The 18,991-nt window shown below is 35.4% G+C and overlaps 2 protein-coding genes across 3 annotated transcripts; one reads left to right on the forward strand and one right to left on the reverse strand.

The window, feature by feature from the left end:
* Nucleotides 1–460: 460 nt before the first annotated feature.
* On the forward strand, nucleotides 461–10,191 carry LOC113770765 (protein RRP6-like 3). Its single transcript, XM_027315342.1, has 12 exons — nucleotides 461–789; nucleotides 877–1,127; nucleotides 1,510–1,608; nucleotides 2,973–3,056; nucleotides 3,191–3,277; nucleotides 3,778–3,898; nucleotides 5,393–5,607; nucleotides 5,704–5,748; nucleotides 5,954–6,465; nucleotides 6,579–7,071; nucleotides 7,854–8,458; nucleotides 9,875–10,191. The coding sequence occupies exons 1-12, from the start codon at nucleotides 543–545 to the stop codon at nucleotides 9,954–9,956; spliced, it is 2,841 nt and encodes a 946-aa protein (XP_027171143.1). The 5' UTR covers nucleotides 461–542; the 3' UTR covers nucleotides 9,957–10,191.
* Nucleotides 10,192–10,912: 721 nt separating this feature from the next.
* On the reverse strand, nucleotides 10,913–17,778 carry LOC113770766 (NEDD8-activating enzyme E1 regulatory subunit AXR1-like). Of its 2 annotated transcripts, XM_027315343.1 has the most exons (15): nucleotides 17,695–17,778; nucleotides 16,937–17,109; nucleotides 16,661–16,824; nucleotides 15,769–15,879; nucleotides 15,599–15,678; nucleotides 15,331–15,481; nucleotides 15,157–15,250; nucleotides 14,489–14,577; nucleotides 14,179–14,252; nucleotides 13,916–14,078; nucleotides 13,349–13,434; nucleotides 11,888–11,971; nucleotides 11,623–11,803; nucleotides 11,363–11,461; nucleotides 10,913–11,279 (listed from the first exon to the last, which is right to left on the reverse strand). In XM_027315343.1, exons 1-14 carry the CDS (start codon nucleotides 17,730–17,732, stop codon nucleotides 11,378–11,380), a joined length of 1,572 nt encoding a protein of 523 aa, XP_027171144.1. In that variant the 5' UTR covers nucleotides 17,733–17,778; the 3' UTR covers nucleotides 10,913–11,279; nucleotides 11,363–11,377. The 2 variants fall into 2 exon arrangements, 1 of the variants encoding a protein (XP_027171144.1); XR_003468423.1 differs by lacking the exons at nucleotides 10,913–11,279; nucleotides 11,363–11,461; nucleotides 11,623–11,803 and adding an exon at nucleotides 13,124–13,204 and having other exon boundaries at nucleotides 11,890–11,971.
* Nucleotides 17,779–18,991: the final 1,213 nt, after the last annotated feature.

Consider the following 18,991-nt stretch of genomic DNA (forward strand, 5'->3'; position numbering starts at 1 on the left):
GATTTTACAAACACTCATTTCCAATAAAAGTTGTATGATAAATTTTCCATTTGGAGCCATATCTGGGTCTTGTAGTTGTACCAGACGATCTATACTGATGTGTTCCTGCCCCAAATCCATCAATAATTGGGCTATTGCCCCCACAGGAGTGGTCTAGCGGTAAGCGGGCTTTTAAGAATCCTTGAGGTCTAAGGTTCGAATCTTATCCTGGACTTAAATCCCTGTGACTCGTCCAGGGTCGCTGCGGGGGCCGTGATGCACTCTTCCGGTTTGATGTGCTGGCTCAGATCCTAAGAATTCGAGTTGAATATGTTCCGGGTTACCAAAAAAATAATAATAATAATTGGGCTGTTTTACCTTCGGCCCAGTCCAAACCCACTTTTACTGCTTAAATTCAACAACAAACAAATAGCTCCTTAAACCCCCTCCCCACCAAAACCTTCAAATTCCGGTTGTTTTGACTCATCCCAATGCAGCCGAGCTGAAGTTGAAAAAGAAGAAGAAAGGGGAAAAGTCCAGATTCCAGAAAACGCTAAATCACCATGGAAGATCGAAGCAGCAAGTTCAAGCTTGCACTTTCAATCACAGTCGCGGTGGCGATCTCCATCATTTTGGCAGTACAAATTCGAAAAAACAGAAGGCAAAAACAGAAGAAACAATCGAAATCTTGCTATCTCGATACAGAATCTCCTAGAAAACCTCAATTCAGTTTCAAACGCGTTGTGGCAGACAATTCTTACTCTCAATTCAAGCATTTGAAGCTCCAGGAAGCTGCCGGCGCCGCCAATGGTAAATTTGAAGAGGTGGAAAAAAGGAAAATTTTAATTTTGTTTGGAAATGTTAATGAAATTAGCTTCTTTTAATTTGTTTTGGCAGGGGATTATGTGAATGTGCATCCGTACAAGGCGGAGATTGGGGAATTATTGAAGAATTTGAACGCTGAATTTGTGGAACTTTTTAGTGGGGAAGTGGAAATGATTGGGGATGAGGCTGATAATTATGTTTGGGTTGAAACGAAGTCGCAGCTGGAGGATCTTGCTGAGGTGTTGAGTAAAGAGAAAGTGTTTGGTGTTGATACTGAGCAGCATAGTTTGCGATCTTTCTTAGGCATCACATCTCTCATTCAGGTATGGATACTTGTGTTTGTATTTGGAAACGAATGCCTTTCGAGTATGTGAGGAGTGAAAATTTTACACATTTGTGTAAAAAAATTTTCAAATTGTTCAAAATGGTATCTTTTTCCTGTACAATACAATGCAAACTGGGTTCTATTGGATTTTTCTGAAAAAAAGAAAGGGTAAACTTTTAATGTTCATGTGTATGTGCTGATATAATGTTGGTAGATATGGAAAACCATAGAAATGTCTTATGTCTTCTTAAAAGAAATAAGCATCTAAGTGCTAAGGTGGATGTGTATTTGCATCCCTGAGGCATAATACTGTACTCAGTTAATTCATAGATATAGAATATATGAGCTTTTGTGTTTAATGTGAGGTTTTTCTTGAATAGATATCGACAAAAAGTAAGGACTATCTGGTGGATACAATTGCCTTGCATGATGTGATGGGAATTCTTCAGCCCGTGTTTGCTGATCCTCTAATTTGCAAGGTAATTTAGTACACATGGTATGGTTGATTTAATTTATTTTTTATTGCTTGTAGTGAATCTTCTTCTTCAACTTATAACTGGTATACAACTACTTATAAATAGCCAGCTGTCATTAAATTTTAAATTTTGAAATTTGAACATCCCATTTTTCTTTCTCAAGAAATGTGTAATGATCCACACTTAAAAGAAAAGAAAAAGGAAACACGTTTGAAAGAAAAAATGTTGATATTTGTGGAATAGTAAGTATACGTGAATCAACATAATATTAGTTCAATAGGAGGCTATTGAACTTGTCGGATGACAGCTAAAGAAAAAGGCCAGGATTTTATAAAATGATTGCTTCTATGTTTATTGAGTTGTTTATGAACTCAAAAGTAAAGGACTTGTTTGCTTCTACTTGTCATACATGGTTGGTTATCATTTCAGTTGTGTCTTAGGAGGTGAGGAGGTAGTTTGCCAACATGAAACCCTATTCTTGTCCTTTTCTATTTTAAGAACTGAATTGAGCTACTTGATACTTTAACCGGACTTGACTTGGTAGCTTCATTTGCCAACTAAGCATCAAGAAGAGTTAGCAATCATTAACTTTTCAAACTGGAATCAAACTCAGCATGATAAGCATACAACCTAGTATTTATGTGTAAAAAGGTTCAGGCGACTCGAATTCAACTCAAGCTTGGCTCAATAATGACCCTTTCTAATCATCTGGATAATGATCACATATTCAAACTCATTAAAATGGTAAAAAAAAATCTCAAAAACTGGAATGTTTGGCTTAATTAGGCTCATTCGCATCCTTAAAGAAACACAGTATGCTCTGGACTTCCTTGGCACCATCTACCTCTTTGATGGTAAGATGGGTCGAAGTACCACGGTTAAGTATAGTTTGCATAATACTTTAATCTGAATAGAAATGACAATAACGAGAAAGGCTACTCTTTTAATCCGCTGATCAGACTTGGAGAAAGGAAGTTAGATGTCTTGTAGTGAAATAGCAGAATGGATTTGTTTTATGTATAATTTATCATTATTTGCTTCCACTGCTTTGCATTATAACTTTCTCATCTGCTTCCTATTATCTATGATTTTCTCATAGACATGCATATAGAGGAGAATCGGGGGCATACATGGAGTGGCTTTCTAGATTAACCAGATAATCATCTACATCCTTTCATCAATGATTTTAGCAATATATCTCGTGGAAGTGAACAATGCCTTTTCATATTTTGATGTCAATATTGAAACAAAAGATTTTATATCAGATATACTCGTTCCATATTTTTCTGCTTTCCTTGTATATTATGGTGATGCTTCACAACAAATCGCATTGATGCCAATTTAATTTGTTCTTACCACTGATGTAGGTGTTCCATGGAGCTGATAATGATATTCTCTGGCTTCAAAGAGATTTTCATATATATCTGGTTAATCTATTTGATACAGCAAAGGTGAGCTACCATCATGATTTAGTATGCCTTTCATTTATCTCATGTCTCGTGCCTTTGATGGGATTGAACAGAGAGTTCAAGTAGAGCGTAGCATCTTGCTTGTTGACTTTGACATTTGGAGTTGTATAATTCAGGCATGTGATGTGCTGTTGAAACCACAAAAGTCATTGGCATATTTGCTTGAAGCATATTGTGGAGTTGTTAAAAATAAACTGTTACAGGTTAGCATCTTTCTTTCCTGTCTCTCAATTTTATGAAAATTTCTAAAGATCATCTGTTTTGGCGAAACAAGTAGTGACTTCTCGCAATAGCAAAATATACAAGAAAAGAGAATAAGATTATCTGGATAAATTAGATACAAGATGGGGGAAGTTGGATTAGCATAATCAACTGGATTTGGTTAGCATCGTAGTTGGATCTTAAAAGTATTTTATAAACTAAAGCCTGTTATACTTTGGCCAACTCTGATGGACTGGAAAATTGAAATTGCTTAGGGATTCAAATATTGTCTATCTTGCTTGACCTTCTTTTCCTATGTTACCAATTGGTAGCATCATAAGTTGTAGTAAGAAATTTAGTATTGAAATAAATGATTAATTGTGATGTAGAAGACAACGCTGCATATCAGTTTTTGATCACATGTTTTAGCTGGCAAAATTTTGCTACTTTTATTGGTGTCTTGGTTCACCTAATGGGGTTTGTTTCACCACTTAAAATGCAGCGAGAAGACTGGAGACAGCGTCCCTTACCTGCAGAGATGGTGCAATATGCACGTACAGATGCACACTATCTTTTGTATGTAGCAAATTGTCTTACTTCAGAGCTCAAACTATATGGAACAGGTACGCAACGTACCTACTCTTGTTGTACAAAATTTGAAATTATGTGTTGATTGTAGATTCTATGACTTCTCTAGCATTCATGCTTTAAATTTTTATGGTATTCTAAAATTGATCATACTTTTCTCCAACAATAAATTACTGAGAGTTTTACAAGTCAACAGTTGAGAACTGGTTTATATGATGGATTTCTAAAATATATAATTTGAAAAGAAACATTGTGGAGTAGCCACTACACGTATATATATAGTGAAATTAGCTAACATGTGTTTCTATCAGAAAACTACTATGGAGTCAGTGAGTCTGACAAACCAATAGTATCTAATGCATGAATCTACTTGGAGTTGATTAATAGCTGTAATACATAGCTTTAGACTTCGTAAACCCCCAGAACACTTCATCCAAGTGTCTATGCATGTCAAGATTTCTTTTCAGTTTCTAAAGTAAATAAATAAATAATGAATAAAAATGAGAGCAAATTTTACATGCACTGACAGTGTATGCACCATCACCGTTGGATGTATTACACATGTCCAAAATTTGAATTTCAAGTTCAAATTTACATTAGTTGTCATTCATCCAAGGTTGGCAGCGTGTACACTTTCAGTGTATAATAGATTAATCCTAAAAATAATTTGAAAAATCCTGGAAATAGGAGTTGTTATTATCCATAAGGAGCTTTCCAGTCAGTTAGAAGCTTGCTTATTCCTTTCTTTCCATACTTGAGCTCACACGAGCTGACTTCCAGGCCTTTTCCCCTCTGTATTTCAGGCTTTTCTGGTGCCACTGTTCTATGAACTCTTTGTAAAAAAAAAAAAGTCGTGTATGTAAAAAAAAGTTGTATTTTATACATATTGTAGTTTTCAAAATATTATTAAACATAATAGTGCACCAAAACTCATCTTTGTTGCTTTATATATATGAAGATCATAATCTGGGTACATTTTTGTCAGCAGAGTCAACATTTTCAGTATGTATCATTCTTTGGATCTGTTAGTCACATGATGGTAAACATTTAGAAGGTTATCTATATCCCTAGAAACCCAACTGGATGGAGACACGATCATCTGGTTCAAAAGTTGAATTAATTCAAATGAAGTTGAGTTACTCAATCCAAATTACTCGTTAGTTTCTCAGAGTATCAGCCTTTACTGCAAAGCACATTCTCTTAGTTTCTAAAGGGCAATTTGTTTTGTTTGCGGGATATGATGATTTATAGTACTCATTTGCATATCAGATACAAGTCATGACTCATGACATGGTTTACAATTAGATTAGCATTTGTTACTAACCATCAGCTTGTGGTCTAGCTGTCTGAAATATTCCTCAAGATTAATAAAGATTTAAAAAAAGCCCCTTATCAAAAATTTTGCTATTAAATTAGATGATAAGTGGGATGTTTCTTCTTGTCAACTTAGGCACATTTAGAACAAGTTCACTCTCATATTGTTTTTTGGTTTGTAAAGTGCCCGAATCCTGAATACAGTAGTGTATCAGAAAATTCATCGCGTCCCGATGACACGTTCCATTTTGTTCTCGAGGCTAGTCGGCGTTCAAATGCAGCTTGTCTGCAACTTTACACAAAGGAGATTGAAGCTTATCCAGGAGAATCTGCTGCAGCATCGATCATTTCTCGTAATTTGAATGATCAAGGAAGTTTCCAATCAAATTGCTGTTGTGAGACAAAGGAAAATTGCTCCTGCCAGGTTAAGGTATCGATGATTTTTTTTCTCTCTTTATTTTCATAAATATCATAAATTTTGTATGTCGATGAGTTAGTAACTTTTGTCTTTTTCTTGATAATTCAGTTTCAGGCTGTTGTGAGACGTCTTTGTGCTTGGAGGGATGTAATGGTAAGTGAATGTATCTATGTGCTTTTCTTCCTCGAGAGCATGTATAATAATTTGGCCCTTTATTTTATTTGTTTCTAATTTCAAGTACCAGCTGCCTATTTTCTGAAGAATAGCCTATGACTTGCTAGATACATGTTCAATTTGAGTCTTTAAGATTGCTAGACAATTGAGGCTTTGCATCTTGGTTTGTTATACATCTGTTCAGGCCCGAGTTCACGATGAGAGTTTGAGATATGTCCTATCTGAGCAAGCCATAGGCATGCTTGCAGCAAAGGTTCCAACAACTGAGATGGAAATATATGATACCATCTCAAGAGCTGATCTAAATTCTGATTCCGTGAATTTTGGTTCTTTTCTCGAATCTCCATCGCCTGTTGTTTGCAGTCACTTTGAAGATTTTTATTTACTGTTTCAAGATAATATAGGCAAGGATGATGATTGGTTAGTTCCAATCCTACAAAAGCACCTAGGCTCAGATGGGACTTGTCCCCTGTCAATACATAACTATGTTTTACTATCAAAAACTAGCCTAAAACCAACAAATAGAACAGTTTCTAAACCAAATGGGTTTAGAGCTGCAAAGCAAGTTGCTCGTATGGCTTCAAGAGAGTTATTCGTTCAAAAATTCTCCTGCAAATCCCCAGTTTATCATAATTGCAGAATCTTTGCAAACGACGGCCGATTGTTATGTTACTGTGACCGGAAGAAGCTTGACTGGTAACTTTATTTTCTCTCTTCTTGATTGCATTATTCATACTTAATTTCCAAATCTAGCCTACTTGTGAGAAATATATGGAGTCTCCAATGAATATGAATATTTATTGTCAAAGGTATCTTAATCGAGATCTGGCAAGACTTGTTGAAGATGACCCTCCAGCTATAATGCTTCTCTTTGAACCCAAAGGTCGCCCTGAGGATGAGGGGAATGACTTCTATATTCAAAGTAAGAAAAACATATGTGTTTGTTGTGGTGAAGGGAATCACTATTTACGGTACCGGGTTATACCTTCGTGCTACAGAATGCATTTCCCTGAACATTTGAAGAGTCATCGCTCTCATGATATTGTGCTTCTCTGTGTGGATTGTCATGAAATCGCACATGCTGCCACCGAGAAGTACAAGAAACAAATAGCTACAGACTTTGGAATACCACTTTACATTCGTAAAGTAATTGATTCTGATCAAGTTCAAAATACAAGTGAATCGACTGATGTACATTTTGAGGAGGTAGGCGTATCTCCTTTGCAGTTGCGCACTGCAGCAATGGCTTTGTTGCGCCATGGGCCAAGAATGCCACCCAAACGCCGTGAAGAATTAACCCAGGTATGAATAGTTGTCAACTTTCTGTATTTTCATTTTGGGTAGTAGCAATGAATGAAAAGGTACGAGTAGTAGTCAAAAGTAAAATGATGGTAAGATCATCTAGTTGCAGACCCTATATTTTCTTGATAGTCTTGCATTTCCTTGAAGAATGGCAGTAAGAATGTGTGGTATATCTGCAATGTTTTGGTATATGACATGGTATATCCAAAAATATTTTCCAATGTGTGGTATATCTGCACTAATGTTCCATGCAAAGATTTTATTTTTTTTTTCTAATCTGGTTGAGTTTATGACACTTTCACTTTATAATACCTTTCAATGGTCCTTTAGACATGGTACTTCAAACACCATGGGATGGTAATTGACTGCATATTGCTGGTCCAATTATATTGATTTGGTTATTGTATGATCTCTAACTTTAGCATTAATATCCCATTTTCTCTCGTATTTCAGATTTCAGAAAATGAGGACTTTGAAACCTTTTGAGTTTTGAGTCCATTCTGTCTTCCATATAGTTTCTAGATATTTTATTGCTGTTACTATCATTTGTTTGGGGAAAACTTTTAATGCGCGTTAGGAGCAACATCTCTTCATGGCCAAGTGTTGCATCTTTTGATTTCTATTGGCAGTGCTTTCCTTTTCACTGTAAATGCTTATAATAGATAAAATATTGGAAAGTCAGACAAGTCTAAAATGTCTTTGCCATTGTTTCCTCTCTTTGTTTTTTTAGTGGCAGTGGTTGAATTTTCTTCAATGAGCTTTTGTGTCTATCGATTGTGCAGATAGTAATGCAGTACTATGGAGGTAGAGAAATATCAGATGAAGATCTGGAAAAGGCTTTGCTAGTTGGGATGAGTCCGTATGAGAGAAAACGACTAGGGAAAAAAAGAGGACTACAATTCAAGCATGCAAGTTCTCAAGTTTTGGTTGGTACAGATACAGATAGTAAAGAAACATGTAGCAAACAAAGTAATGGTCAAAACTTGATGGAGATGAGAACGGACGTAAGTGGTCACTCCACTTGTTCCAACACTCTGGCCAATGGTGAAGTCTCTTCGGCCCATAGTAAAGGAGTAGATTCGGACAGTACTAAGTCTCGAAATACCAATTGCATACCTTTTTCAGTTTCTGATGTTGCTGAAAGTGGAACTCCATTGAATGGAGCGACAAATTTGATCTGCTCAACGTATAATGGAAATTTTTCATCGAAGCACCAGTCAAAGTATTCACTACTTGGGCATGGACCACATGGAAAGTTAGTTGTTGATCATTTACTGAAGGAATATGGTGAGGATGGAATCCTTGAATTTTGCCAGAAATGGAGACAAGTTTTTGTTGATGCTCTTCATCCTCGCTTCTTACCTGCTGGATGGGATGTGAACCACAGGTACTTTTATGGCAGTGACCTTGTATGGTCTGCTCATATGGGATGTAATATCTAGTCATTCTTCAATCCTTACAACCTATGGCAACTGTTTGTAAAATGCTGGACTCCCAGAAGTGCCTTTTTAGATTCCCACACATGAAAGAGTGTTTTTTAATTTGAAATGGTATTTAAAGTCTTAACATGCCAAAGGCAAATGCAGCACAAAAGTTGAAACTTAAAAGGCCTAGAATGTTTGAACTAAACTGTCAAGTGAAAGTGTGTAGAATTTTGGATGCTAAATTTAGAGTTCTGTGTGATTTTTATACCATAAGCACATTGTATCTTGATTTAGTGATAGAATGAAGCTATGCAACATGATTAAGTCAGTATACAAATAATTTTAAAAACAAAACTTTCAAACCAAAACAAAAAATGGTTACAAATGAGTTCAAGGATAAAGAAACTGTAGGACCCAAGTAAAACTATAAGGGTAGCATCTCTAGGAAACGTGGCATCATGATAATGATTTAGCAAGCAGTGAAAATCAAGCTAAGATGGTGCACTTTTTGTAATATAGTACACATCCTATAATGTTGGGATCATAATTTTTTGGAAGCCCTAGGATTGTTGGATTTAGCTTTTTGTGCTGATTGGATTTGATATCTACTTTTCATACAAACTGAGATACTTATCTAAAGTATTTTGGCTTTCTTCTGGATGTGGATTTTTTTAGTTCCATCAGATTCTGCTTCTGGGATATATGTAAATGCATTACTGCGATTTAAACATATTTTGTCCTGTACATACAGTTTATTTGTCCTCTGTTTGCAAGTTGAAGACTTATAATAGCTATTCTGTTGCAGTGCCAGTTATGCATTGTGAGCATAGAGGCATAATTATCTTATTCTTGTTCTAATATGTGAATTTCAGTATCAATATTACCAGTTCTTTGTTAATGCGTACATGTCTGCATGTTTATAAAGCATCTATAATGGATTTAAAACTGTTCCTTTGGTTGGATCCCTGCACTTTAAAATCCAAGTTCACATAGCAGTTGCTTGTACTTTCATGATTGTTGTACTTGAACCTGTTTTTGAGTGTTTGAAAGTACGTAATTCTTAAGTAGGAAGCATTTGTTGGGAATAGGTTGGACACTCTCATATGGTTAATTCGCGTCTTGTCCTTCTCGATTGTGAAGGAATGCTAAGAAGTGAAAGGGTGAACCTCTAGTACTCTTTAAGTACATTTATCAGAATGAAGTAAGTTTTTATCACAAATAATAAAATACTGCATAATATGTTGTCAAATATTTTGAATGGAGCCACAGAAGTGGAATATTTTGCTTTTTGAATATTGGATTTCAGGTGTCAGGACTCAGGAGTGTGTGGTTTCTGAATTTTTTGTGTAAGGATTTGATGTCTGGTGGTTTTTTGCCAGTGGTAAGAGGGACTTTGGGGATTTCAGCGTGTACAAGCCTGTGAAGAAAGTTTCTGCAGCTGCTGAGGAATTGGGAAAATGATCAAGACTTGAATCTGCCAGGTTGCAAGAGACCCTTTTAATTACCATTTTATTCTAGGAGAGCACCAGCATAGTTAAACTAGGAGATGTAATCTGTTTTATATCTGTTTATGTATTCATTTGTTTGTTCGTTTTGCTTATCATCGTGGTTTTCCAATGATCAGCCGAATTTTGTGCAAGTGATTGCATTGGAGCTGTAGCTTATATAGTGGAATACTTTTCAAATGCAAGGATCATCTTTTCTATGCATTGTTAAGAAAATCATTTGCTTTAAACCATCCTTGTTGTTTTGCATTAAGCAGCTCTTTCGTTGGGGATTTTAGTTTCAAACCTGCAATCCTTCCGTCTTCATTATTCTTGAAACTGAACACCTCAAATTTACTCCAATTTAAAAAGGACTTGTTGGCAATGATTGAACAAGTTTGCCTTTTCATATTAGGGCCTTGCAAGTCTGCAGATTGTTGCTATTCAGATGAAGCTATTATGCAGCGACCTCAGAATTTGTCTGCGCTAATGGACTGCTCGGTGATGCACCAGCAGACATTTTGAGTCTGCTATATTTCTAAAGAATCTCTTTTGCCATTGTTTCTTGCTTTAGTGTGGCAAATTCTCGAGTTTGTTTGCACGGATTTTTTAAGGCATTGCGACATCAACCAAGAGGGAAAACAGGATTCAACTGTATACTCGGGCCTAAGGTGGAATAACTGGAAGATCTCTTCGGTTCAAATTTACTAGCAAAAATTTAAGCTCAATCTTGATTTCAGGGCAATTTTTCCTATCCATTGGTTTCAACGGCGGGGCTAGTGAAGAATGTTTCTTAATCATTTATTCCGGTCCGAGATATTGCTGACAGACTTTTGCCAAATTAGGGCTTTTCTGCACAGGTGGGTGGAAAGAGGAATAAAAAAGACAAGAGAGAGAGAGAGAGAGAGAGAGAAGAAAGGGAATTCTCTTAATAACCTTCAATATTCATTTCCATTTTGTTTCCTTGGGTGTACCATTCAGCCCCTGATTGTTCTATTACCCTCGGCTCCAACAAAGCCTTGAGCAGAAATCTCTAGTTACATTATATCGACTGCACAAATTTAGACTTCAGCAGTTCATTCTATACTCTTCTTGTGTTGTCCTCAACTAATCAACCATGGACCAGGTACAGAAATGTCCCTCAACCAAAATGGGCGGAAAAATAAAGAAGGATAAGGTGCAAATATAAATTTAAAGCCATCGAAATAACCTCCGCCATTCAGCCATCTGAGCATGTCCATCTTCCAGCTTTCAAGTATAAATTTCAAGCACTGTGCTTTCAGAAGTGGAGAAATCTGATCTGCTCAAGAATTAACCAGAAATGCACATCAGATCCTTCAAGAATCTGGTACCACAACTAAAGAAACGTAATCAAAGACATACCATCGCTGAAACTACTTATAACAGTAACAGTTGAGACTTGTGATCAATGCCATTGAAGATGAAAGTCCCAGACATAGGAACAAACTGCCTTGTGATGAGCTGTAGTAGAGGCAAAATGATTGGCTTTAAATATATTCGTAATTGTGGAGTAATTGTGGAGAAAGTTAAAAAAGACCATAACTTGGCAAGAAAGTTCATTACTAATTGGACGGTTATGTCTGCATTCTCCCAAAAAATTATGAAAGGAAAGACATCCCAACCTTGATCACTTCCTGTGATGCAATTCCACCAATAAGGGCAGCCACAGCGTGAAGCTCTGCAGCACCATACCGGCACATTTCATTTATAAGATCTTCTATTAAAGATGAACCATTACAGCCCAGATCACTAAGGAGGCTGACCGCAATACTTTTCAATCTGGAAATATCCTCATCCATCCCACTGCAGAAAATTAAAATAGCAGAATCGCTAAGATGATGATCAAATAGCGTTTCCGCAATGAATGTGTCTAAATTATGGTTTTACCCCTCAAATTGGCCAGGGAAACTATTATAGTTTGCAGCAAAACGGTCCGCAGCTCGAAGCAGAATGTAGAACCCTGCAGCATAACTATAACACAAAATTTGAGGCCAAATAAAGAGAAATCACAATGCTGAACATGTGACATGTGACAAATCTAGAAAGAGCAGTAAGATATCTAACTATTTGCAATCAGCTCCTAAAGTTTTGCAGGTGCTGGAAACAAAGTAAAAAAAAAAGTTAAATGCTGATAGATCGATATCAATTTCTCTTAATCCTAGCTTTTTGAATGATTTACTAGAAACAAGCAGAATGTCTTAACAGTTCCTTTCTGTAACAATCTCTCTGAGCCAACAATAAAAACAAAACAGACGAGAGTAACCTATTATGTAACTTGTTGAACAGAAAATCCCATACACAATCCTTAATTTTGTGCAACAGAAAGCTTTCAAAAGAGGTGATGCCACTTGAATGAATGATCAAAAAACTCAACCAGGGAAAAAAAAAAGTCTCACCTATGAATTGCATATACAAAATAAAACAACCTCCAATAAGGATGCCAACTAAGGAGATACAACTTCAAATACTAGAAACAAATAGTAGTATGTTATCCTTAAACCCCAATTCCCGAGCATAAATATACTTCTTTTTTCCCTTTTGGGTTTTTCCAACCATCCTCAATAAACTAGACTCAGAAATCACTCATTTCTTCCAACCTCAGTTTTCGGGTAAGAGGCCTCAGTTTTATGCTGTACTATTACTTTCCCCTACATTTTTTTCTCTTAACCATCAACGGGCCTTCCCTACACAGTGCAGAGCTCTAAGAGATGATGACTTCTGCAGATAACCGGGAGAATGGATAACCACAGCAGACTATAAACTTGAGAAAACTTGTACAGGTATTTCTGGTTCCTTAATATGTAACCTATTTTGAACTTAATGAAACTACTCTTCTAATTCTTCTTCTCCTTGCTCATATTTTGGTTCCATTGAGTCAAGAAACCTAGGTTTCAAATTAAGTCTGGTCAGACTTTCCAAGCCACTGACAATGAAAGATCTATATAATGAAGCTCCAAAAAACTTTTAAGTCCTTGAAAGAAAACTTCACATTAGTAGCTAGTCAAATAGATAAAACATGCATACCAATGTCAGACCCAGCTCTGAAGTCACTTTTACTATAGAATAGGACTACTTTTCCTGAAATGTTATCTAGATCAAGCATCCCAAATGTAATTTATGAACCTGAGAGCAGTCCTTTAACAAAGGTCAGTTTTTCTTTTCTTTTCCCCCCTTTCACTTCTTGGTCTTCAACCCCCTCAGTTACTACAAAACAATACAAACAATATTCTCAAGGTTTAAGCCAGTCTGAAAAATCCACTCTATCAAGTGACATCAAATAATTTTTCACTTCCTTTTTTCTAGAAACTAGCCCATAAACCAAAGAAAAGCTGATAAGCATGTATATACCTGTAGTCTTCATCAGTCAGACACTTCTGTAATTCTGCTTGGACTGGGGTGTTGAACTCATCCTCAATGGGCCGATACCTACAAACCTAAAACCATATCATATGCCTCAGATACTAAAAGAGAACATTTTGATATGATAAAAACAGTTCAACACAGCATGATGTTTCAGTCCTCATAGAATTGAGGGAGTCAATAATAAAGGGCAGTTCTCTACTTAGTCTGGCAAAGTCAGTAGTTGATATCTACTGTACACAAAAATACACCAAACAGGGTGGAAATACAAGAAAAAGGGAAACAAAAGAAAAACAAAAACACAATGTGACGGAGAAATATATAACACCCTCACAGCCCCTGCCAAGCTGAACATTGCAACATTGCAAAATCTATCGACCTGTTTTGCCAAAGGTCAAATTAAAACAAACGAGTTTCTTCATTGCAGTCAAACAGTTTCAAAAGGATCTCATCATGGATCCATTCAATGCAAAATTTGCTGAAAAGTGACGATTCCAAACAATCACTCTTCTAACTGAAAGTTGGATTAACATTTCAAGAATAAAACAGACTTACTCGGAGTTTCCTTGCATTTTTACAGAAGCTTTTTATGTAAGCATTTGAGATGCTATATGGATCTCTACCAATTATTTTCAGGATATGCCTGACTTTTTGCTCCACAGCAATAAAATCTGCCACAGCCTTTGCTTGGTAAATCTTCTGCAAATTTACATACAACCTACAATGTACACGGAAAAGCTCTATAATATACAAGTCATAATTTTCATAGACGTAAATGACAAAATACTGCTTGTCCTGCAAAAATGCTAGTCACTAACTCAGTGGATGATGTCATATCCGGTATTGAACCCTCAAGAGGTGCCTCCCCATTCCCTTCATTGTCAATGAAATCCTGCAGAGCAGGCATGAAATATGGTTGGGCAATCATGCAGGTCAAAAGGGTAGAAATTCAAGGTTGTTAAAGAACTGTTGAACGAAATTACAATAGATAGTCAATCTATTAAACTAGAAGACTAATTTCATAAAATGAAATGTTAGCAGACGAATTTGCTAATTATTTATTATAAAAATGAGAGCTAATATTTGTATGATAAAAAAACAGAGCATACAGAATCCACAAAAAGTTACCTTTAGAGCTGCCACAGTCACCCAAAACTCTGATGAACTTGAACCAACTTCAGCACTACCATCATTAATTATCTTCTCTAACTCTGAACCTTAATTGTGAAATCAAGAAAGATAAATATACATTTCTACGAAAATAAAATATAGTTGTTACATCAAAAATACGTTGACCGGTAAAAATAGAATTCTGACATGAGTAGGAAAGTGAAATACCAACCTAAAAGCAAGTCAAACTTGAGTTGCAAACTACTACTGTAATTAATGCATGCAAATACTATAAGTTTTCAAGTAGAAGCAGATCATTTAATCAACTAAAATGAACTGAAACACAAATTTTCTAGTATTAGTAGAACATTAATATACCATTAGCACTTGGTTCCACATTCAAAAAGTTTGTAATAGGCACAAATATAAGCACAGAATCAGATTATCAGAAAAGGCAAGTTCAAGATACGATCTTGATCAAGAATCTTATTTCCATCCCAAAGCTTAAAAAATACTTCTAAAACAACCAAAATCAGAACTGCTAGGCAGTTCCCAGCTATCCCACTCATTAGTATAAGATTTGCAGTAGTTGTGACAACATGTGACTTCAAAAATGTGCTCAAACCCAATTACTACAATTCCCAACAACTCTAATTATGTCTTGAATCCGCAAAATCATTACTTACTGATTCCTCTAGGAGCATAGACTTTAAATGAAGCTTCCATTGCCTCTTTATAATTGTCCTCATCAATTGCAATCATCCTGGCTTTAATTAGGTCCTAAGATAATTAAAACAAGAACGGTCTCAGAAACCAAACTAGAATAAAATATTATCGCAAGTGAAAACCAAATTTTGAACCTTGAATTGTTTCTTCTCATCTCTAGTTGATGGAAGGCATCCACCATGACTTTTTGCCCACTCTTCTGCCATCTTAACGAGAATGATGACGTAAGGGGTGTGCTTATGGACGACTGGATCAGATGTGTTCAAATCAATAGTGTCTGCAAAACTATGAGTAACAAATATATCATCAGAATCTACCTATTAAATTGAAGGCAAAAACACCATCAAAAGAATTAACATTCTCAGAAACAATCAATGCACATGCAGAAGTACTGTGACTAACCTTCTGAGCTCTGGCCATGGGTTATTTAGCCGGAGATCATCCAAAAAGTGATCAGGCTTTGACTCAATCACAGTATGCTCCTGCAATAGGATGTAACTATGAGATTTCAAATGTTAAAGTTTCTAAATTGTCCAATTATCTCAGCAAATGTGAAAGCAAAAGTCAGTCACCTTCACACTGATCCGAATAAAACCTGTTAGACCATATGAGCGTGCAAATACCAGAGCAACATTTGCATCTCGACAGATTCTGTCCAATTTCACCATTGAATCTTCAACCAGCTGAAAAAAAAAAGACAATGAGATATGTAAATAACATCAATTCATGACTTCTACTTTTAAAAGTGAAGGTAGACATCAAAAATCCCCTCGGCAGTAAAATCTCAACCACTCCATGACTACATCTACTGGCTGAAAGTGCATCTTTCCATGTTTAATTTTCTTTAAAAAAAAATAAGTGTTAGGATAGATTCCCCGCAAGTAACTTCTGAATGCTTAGATCCAACCAAAACTCCAGAAATCAAAGACTTTGAACAGCCTAATTCACTAGATAGAAGGTTTAACATGAGTAGGCTACAAAGGAGTTGGAACTTACTGCAGTTAACCAGGAAAAAAAATTTCCCAATTGCTTCCTTTGAAGGGGATATCTTAGGATTGTAAATGGTCATCAGTTTGACCCTTTGACCCAATTGATTCAAGTATCAAGCGATGTAGCAGACTGATAGCTTAAGAGGTTAACACCAAATTTGACAACTCAAACTATGCTGGCTTAGTTATATTAAATTGCAGAAACAATAACAGAGAAACTAATCTTCTTTGTTCCTTCATATATCTCCAATTAAGTATATGTAAGCAATGAGGCACTAGGAATCAATATGAATTCCAATCACTATGGATCAGTAGAAAATTAAGGTTACATTGATGTTTAATTTGACTTTGTCTCAATTATAAATCTTATTGCCAAGCTTGATGGTGCCCATAAATTTAAATGAGTCTACGTCATTAATCATATATGTGACATAAATCAACAAAGAATTAACTTAAAAAATAAAGAAATTCATACCTGTGTGCCCACTACCAGAGTGAACTGTGAGAAGAATGATGGATTTGACTCAATCAATGCCTGGGGATACTCTTCAATAAACTTGGCTTTAACGGCATCATTTAGCTCCTGAAGAAATGAACACACACATTTGGCCTTCGATTGTCCCACACATGATTCGTCCACTACAACAATTACAATTAAAAATCAGAAAAGACGATCAAAAAACACAGTAAAACAGCACAACACATAAATGACAACGTTGATAGAAATATATGTCAAAAGCAAAATGTGTACCCATGAAGTTATTCCCAAGGTCACCCACTTCAACTTTTGAGCCATCGACAATGGTGATACTTCCAACCCCACCAAGAACAAGATTTTTCAATGTTTCTGAACCTGTTGGCCCACAATTCAACAAGCATATACTAGATCTCTCAAGTGCAGCCTGTCCTTGCTCACCCCATATTCTGAGAAACCAAATTTGCAGTACAAAAATAAACAAATATAGTAAATAACCATAAAAACTCATATATTCTCGTTTTACTTTCTCCATTCTTCTCCACAAAATTCAACTCTTTATAACCATTTTCGAACTCGAACCAAGATTAAATATCTTAAACCAAATTTACTATTATAAAACTCCTATAACCCTAGTACAAAAATCATAACATTGCAATATTATTATCAAAAAAAAAAAAAAGCTACGCAAAAAGTGATATTAATTTCACTCGAATTCTGGATAACAGAACCAACTTAAAGAAAATGAAAAGCGATTATGCTTTAAGGCAACTAAAACAAGATCAATGTACAAAGCAATAATTAATCAACTAATTTCAATCCAAGATATCCAATAAAATTTACAAATAACGTTTAAACTTGAAATTTCTATTACTAATAAATAATTAAACAACGCTAAAGCAGAAAAATATCAATAAATTCTATACTTCTTGCCCTAAAGCTATTACTAATAAAAGTAAATAGAGACAATGCCGAAGGTCAAAAGGGTCAATAAAGAAAATAGTGAGGCAAAGAAAAGCTTCAGAATAAGTTACCTGAGCTGACGATCGTACTTCGTTTTGGGTTCCGCCATTTTGCTGTGTACTGAACGTGCGGCAGTGTGTATGGAGCTTTCTTGACTTTCGCTGGCTTGCTTGGTTACTACGCTGTGGGGTTCAAGAAGCTGAATTTTTACTCTGACCAAAAAAAAAAAAAAAAAAGCTGAATTTTTCCGAAAGGATATATTGAGTGTGTTTGGATTGTAAATTATTTGAGATAATTTTGTTAAAAAAATATTGTAACCCTTTTTGAAATGATGTATGTGAAATAAAAAGATAATAGAAAAATGTGTTGATGATGCAAGTAAAGTATATGTAAATAAGGTGTAAATAACGTAAAATAATTGACAATCTGAACACACTAATTGTATTTGCATCCCCTATAGTTTAATGAAATTGTGTTTAAACCCGTTGGATTTAAAGGAATTACAGATATAGTCATACATCGGGCTCCCATGTTATATTGTATTTATACCTGGCAATTGGGCGGGTTGGGCGGATTTTGGGCGGGTTAATGTTGGATTTTCATTTAAATGGGTTACACCCAACCCGCCCAACTTTAGAGTGGGTTAATTTTGGGTTGGGTCATATTGGGTTATCTCAAACCCATGACCCAAATATGACCCAATATATTAATTAATATATTTTGATACATAAACTCTCTCAAATACATTTTTACATACAAAAAAAAAAAAAAAATTTCACACACATAAACACATTTTCACATAGATACACATAATTTTACACACTAAAACACTCATAGACACAAAAATATACTCACTTCTTAAGCTATTTTGAAATATGTTATTTTTACACATACAAACACATTACAATACACACTAATATACTTTCACAAATACACACACATACTAACTATTTAAACTACTTGGATGAACTCACTATTTTTTATACAAGTAAGGATTTTCAAACTGGGTATAGCTTTGGTCCAAACTAAGAGATATTTTAAAACTCAAATTCTTATTTATTATTGCATGGGACACATGTCAATCAACTAAATAATGTAACGAGTGTAACGGAAAAAATTATAACAAAGAATCTCTTGTCAAATAATTAGCTTTCAATAAACCATATCTTTATAATTTCAACATTTAGCATAAAAATCTTTAGTGAAAGGATTAACAAAAATTTGGCTATTACTTCAATATTTAATCGCTCCATAAACGAATTTTTACAACACTTGTCTCAGAAATGTTTATTGCTCTACAATAGCAGAGGTCAAATTACGTTTAAATGATAATTGCTAACCCCTTTACTAAACCATCAAAAAGTCCAA

Source organism: Coffea eugenioides, chromosome 5 (genome assembly GCF_003713205.1).
Source record: "Coffea eugenioides isolate CCC68of chromosome 5, Ceug_1.0, whole genome shotgun sequence".
Classification (NCBI taxonomy): domain Eukaryota; kingdom Viridiplantae; phylum Streptophyta; class Magnoliopsida; order Gentianales; family Rubiaceae; genus Coffea; species Coffea eugenioides.

Coding starts and splice junctions, on each gene's coding strand:
- LOC113770765 (XM_027315342.1), top strand. CDS start 543: ATGGAAGATCGAAGCAGCAAGTTCAAGCTTGCACTTTCAATCACAGTC. Junction 3,278..3,777: donor TTAAAAATAAACTGTTACAG/GTTAGCATCTTT, acceptor CTTAAAATGCAG/CGAGAAGACTGGAGACAGCG. Junction 8,459..9,874: donor GGATGGGATGTGAACCACAG/GTACTTTTATGG, acceptor GTTTTTTGCCAG/TGGTAAGAGGGACTTTGGGG.
- LOC113770766 (XM_027315343.1), bottom strand. CDS start 17,732: ATGGCGGAACCCAAAACGAAGTACGATCGTCAGCTCAG. Junction 15,880..16,660: donor CTCTGGTAGTGGGCACACAG/GTATGAATTTCT, acceptor TTTTTTTTTCAG/CTGGTTGAAGATTCAATGGT. Junction 15,251..15,330: donor ATGAGAAGAAACAATTCAAG/GTTCAAAATTTG, acceptor TAATTATCTTAG/GACCTAATTAAAGCCAGGAT.